Below are 5,000 nucleotides of genomic sequence, written 5' to 3' on the forward strand. Positions count from 1 at the left end.
AGAAACCCCAAGTGATGGTAACCCTGTCAGTGCCAAGCCTGTTTGTATTCGCATTTGTATTTCTTTTTTATCATAGCAGATTTCTCTGCATGAAATTCGGGCTGCTCTCTCCCAGGGAGAGTGCATCGCTACACTACAGCTCCACCCTTTTTAAAAAATTTTTTCCTGCGTGCAGTTTTATTTGTTTTCCCTATCGAAGTGGATTTTTCTGCAGAATTTTGCCAGCAACAACCCTTTTGTTGCCGTGGGTTCTTTTACATGCGCTAAGTGCATGCTGCACACGGGACCTTGGTTTATCGTTTTATCTGAATGATTAGTGTCCAGACCACCACTCAAGGTCCAGTGGAGGGGGAGAAAATAACGGCGGCTGAGTCGTGATTCGAACCAGCGCGCTCAGATTCTCTCGCTTCCTAGGCGGACGCGTTACCTCTAGGCCATCACTCCACTATGTTATATGCTTATTCACAATTATTTGCCAACAGATGTTTTGGTTGCATGGGGTGAGAACTGAAAAAAAACTATCTAGCAATGTAGCATGCAAACTACTAAAGGGAAGTAAACATAGCCTGTACTTTTCTGAATGGAAAATGAACATGCTATCCAGTTATGGCAGTTTCACATTAATTCAGTGGTTTAGTTATTGGAAAATTCCTACAATTTCCGTCTTGGGGCACTTTTTTTTTCTTTTTTTTGCACACCAGAAGGGGACGGAAATTTCCATCTTGGGGAACTCAAAGGAGGTTAAGTTATACTTATTGTCTGTGAATAAGACAAAACTTTGTTGAAACCGCCCGTGAATAAATATGTAAAAGTTGTTATGCAGAATCATTGAAAAGATTTCTTCCCTGCTCATCCAGCTCCCAACACACACGTTGCTTCAGTCTGTGTTAAATGCAGTTTGCTGTCGTTTCAAAACAGATGCGTCTCTATTCAGATTCATTTTTATTTTACGTTCGTGTCATTTATGAACTACGTAATCTTGCCACTTCTCTGTTCAGATTGGGCTCCAAATAAATGCATTTTCTCAAATTTCTATTCCATAATTCTACTACCTTTACTACTACCTTTTTTTTTATATCATAATTATTATTTATTTATTTATGTAAGCTTATCTATTATTTATTCACCTTTTTTTTCTTCTCAAGGCCTCACTAAGCGCGTTGGGTTACGCTGCTGGTCAGGCATCTGCTTGGCAGATGTGGTGTAGCGTATATGGATTTGTCCGAAGGCAGTGATGCCTCCTTGAGCTACTGAAACCGAAACTGAAACTGTTCAGATTGTTATTTCGTTTTACGTAACGTCCTTCACCTTGATCTTTGTGCAGCGACGGAAAAACCCAAAGGTCAGGCCAACGGAGGAGGAGGAGGAGGCGGCCAAAGCAAAGCCTCAACCAGCACCACCACCACCACCCCGCAGCCGAGCAAGAAGGCACAGACCGTCGCGCCCCCCTCTCCCCCGAAAGGGAAAGACAAGCAGCAGGGGAAGGCATCCAAAGCAGGGGGAAAGAACTCTTCCTCTTCCTCTTCCTCTTCCTCTCCTCCTCTTTCCCTGTCGTCGTCGTCGTTTCCGCGGCAACCTGAGTCCCGGTTGCCATGGCGACTGATTCTGCTGCTCAGTATTCTGGCTGGCGGGGCTGCCGTGGTGTGTGTGAACGAGCCGGCCAGATCTGTTATAGGTAAGGTTTGGTTTGGTTTTGTTGTTTGTTTTGTCGTTTGTTTTGTTTTTTGTTGTTGGGGAGCAAGGTGGTGGAATGGTTGAGACGCTTTATTCTGCTAAATACACAGTGTCCGTTGAGGAAATGGGTTCGATTCCGACTGCCGTCGCTCTTTCTCCCAAAGTTTGACCCAGGAAGATCAAAGTGAGCGTGTGTGGTGTGTTTGAACGAGCCAGCCACATCTGTTATAGGTAAGGTTAGGTTTAGTTTTGTTTTGTTTGTTGTGTTGTTTGGTGGTGGCATGGTTAAGATGCTTAATCTGCCTAATACAGTGTCCGTGAGGGTCCAGGTTCGATTATTCTTGCTCTCGCCCATTCTCCCAAAATTTGACTTGGGGAAAATCAAAGTGAGCGTGTGTGGTGTGTGTGAACGAGCCAGCCAGATCTGTCATAGGTAAGGTTAGGTTTAGTTTTGTTTTGTTTGTTCTGTTGTTTGGTGGTGGCATGGTTAAGACGCTTAATTTGCCTAATACAGTGTCTGTGAGGGTCTGGGTTCGATTCCGACTGTCGTCGCTCTTTCTCCCAAAGTTTGACTTGGGGAAAATCAAAGTGAGCATGTGTGGTGTGTGTGAACGAGCCAGCCAGAGCTGTTATAGGTAAGGTTAGGTTTAGTTTTGTTTTGTTTGTTGTGTTGTTTGGTGGTGGCATGGTTAAGATGTGTAATCTGCCTAATACAGTGTCCGTGAGGGTCTGGGTTCGATTCTAGCTCTTGCCCATTCTCCCAAATTTGACTTGGGGAAAATCGAAGTGAGCGTGTGTGGTGTGTGTGAACGAGCCAGCCAGATCTGTTATAGGTAAGGTTAGGTTTTGTTTTGTTTGTTGTGTTGTTTGGTGTTGGGGGGTGGGGCGGGGCGAGGTGTTGGCATGGTTAAGATGTTTAATCTGCCTAATACAGTGTGAGTGTCCGTGAAGGTCTGGGTTCGATTCTTGCTCTCGCCCATTCTCCCAAAGTTTGACTCGGAAAATTGAAGTGAGCGTGTGTGGTGTGTGGGAATGAGCCAGCCAGATCTGTCATAGGTAAGGTTAGGTTTAGTTTTGTTTTGTTTGTTCTGTTGTTTGGTGGTGGCATGGTTAAGACGCTTAATCTGCCCAGTACAGTGTCCGTGAAGGTCTGGGTTCGATTCTTGCTCTCGCCCTTTCTCCCACAGTTTGACTTGGAAAATCAAAGTGAGCGTGTGTGGTGTGTTTGAACGAGCCTGCCAGATCTGTCATAGGTAAGGTTAGGTTTAGTTTTGTTTTGTTGTGTTGTTTGGTGTTTGGGGGGGACGAGGTGGTGGCATGGTTGAAATGCTTTAACCCTTTGAGCCCTGAGTTCCTGAGCAACTTTAACCCTTCTGCCTGAGCTCCTGAGCCAAAATTTGCAAATAATTGGTATTAAACCCTTTGAGCCCTGACCACCGCTTTACCGGTGGCAGAGAAAAATGACATAATGCCCAGCCACCGGTTGAGCGGTGCGTAAACACTTGAAGCGTGCAGAGTCTCAACCTGGCCCGTCAGGGCAGAAATCAGGGACAAAACGTGTGAGAAAACAACTGTACACAACGCAGCAAGTAATTGATATGCTTTATGATTTATCGGAAGTAGAGTATGACAATGATTACTCTGATAGTGAGGTGGAATTCGAATCAGATGATTTTGCTACAGATAGTGATCATGAAAATGAATCTGAGCATGCAGAATCAGTTGATCAAAGGAGGCGTGTCAGGTTGAGACTCTGCATGCTTCATGGTAGAAATTGATTTTTTTTATCCGAAGCACAAGCACAAAACACAGTGAAAAGGCGCAGCAGTGTTGGTACTACGTTCGCTGACGTCAGAATATTTAAGGTTTTTCTGATTGGCTCTTCAATACAAGTCAACCAATAGCAAAACACGACACAGGTGTTTACGCACTGCTCAGCCGGTGGCCAGGCATTATGCCACCCCTCCCCACCACCGGCAAAGCGGTGGTCAGGGCTCAAAGGGTTAATCTGCCACACACAGTGTCCGTGAGGGTCCAGGTTCGATTCCTGTACTCAACCCTTCTCCCCAAGTTTGACTCAGAGAATCAAAATGAGCGTCTAGTCATTTAAGATGTTTAATCTGCCTAGGTATCGAATATAACATAGATGTGTCATGATACAATCTGTCCATAAAGCCCTTTTATGTGTGTAATCGTAATATGGGTGTAAGTGTGCAGAGGAAGAAGTAAGTGTAGATAACGAAGATTAAACAGATGTGTTATGATACATTCTAATTTCTATCCATAAAGCCCTTTAATGTGTACAGTCGTAAAGTGGGTGTAACTGTTAAGTGTGCAGAGAAAGAAGTAAGCGTAGGTAACGAAGATTAAACACATGTGTTACAATACATTCTAATTTCTATCCATAAAGCCCTTCAGTGTGTGTAATCGTAAATTAGGTGAAAGTCTACAGAGAAAGATACAAGCATAGGCATCGAATATAAAATAGATGTGTCATGATACAATCTATCCGTAAAGTCCTTAAATGTGTACAATCGTAAAGTGGGTATAACTGTTAAGTGTACAGAGAAAGAAGTAAGCGTAATTGCAAGCATGTGAAGATATCGTATACAGATAGAACAGATGCATTTTGATAACAGCCTGTCCGTGACCACTTTTAACACATTGAGCCCTGTACCCAAAGCATTGCATTGACGTCCAGATTAGTCTGGCAAAACGGTTTTCACGATCTGACACATTATGCAGAAACCACAAAGAAAGTGGAACTGACTTCTACAGTATTTTGCTAGATGTGTCCTCATGTAAATTGGAGGAAAAGCAGTATATTTTCTGCAGGTTTTTTTTTGGGGGGTGGGGGGGGGGGTGAGGGGGTGGTTTCCACATCGCTGTGGCACGGGAGTCTGTTGGGGTTGTAAATTCCCCAGGGTTGAATGGGTTAAACTTGACGGGCGCAGTAGCCGAGTGGTTAAAGCATTGGACTTTCTATCTGAGGGTCTGGTGTTTGAATCACGGTGACGGCGCATGGTGGGTGTAAAGGGTGGAGATTTTTTCCGATCTCCCAGGTGTAGACCTGCTAGTGCCTGAACCCCCCCCCCCCCCCCCCCCCCCTCGTGTGTATATGCAAGCAGAAGATCAAATACGCACGTTAAAGATCCTGTAATCCGTGTCAGCGTTCGGTGGGTTATGGAAACAAGTACATACCCAGCATGCGCACCCCCGAAAGCGGAGCATGGCTGCCTACATGACAGGGTAAAAACGGTCATACACGTAAAAGCCCGCTCGTGTATAAATTTGAGTGAATGTGGAAGTTGCAGCCCACGAACGAA

At 44.7% G+C, this 5,000-nt stretch overlaps 1 protein-coding gene across 1 annotated transcript in view; it reads left to right on the forward strand.

Annotated features, from left to right (window-relative positions):
* LOC143277166 (uncharacterized) overlaps positions 1-5,000 on the forward strand; it is an 18,625-nt gene that overhangs the window by 8,387 nt on the left and 5,238 nt on the right. Inside the window, exon 2 of the mRNA XM_076581931.1 lies at positions 1,325-1,675. Coding sequence (XP_076438046.1) covers positions 1,325-1,675 — 351 coding nt within the window. The remainder of the gene's footprint in view (positions 1-1,324; positions 1,676-5,000) is intronic.

This window comes from Babylonia areolata, chromosome 33 (genome assembly GCF_041734735.1).
Source record: "Babylonia areolata isolate BAREFJ2019XMU chromosome 33, ASM4173473v1, whole genome shotgun sequence".
NCBI classification, from domain to species: domain Eukaryota; kingdom Metazoa; phylum Mollusca; class Gastropoda; order Neogastropoda; family Buccinidae; genus Babylonia; species Babylonia areolata.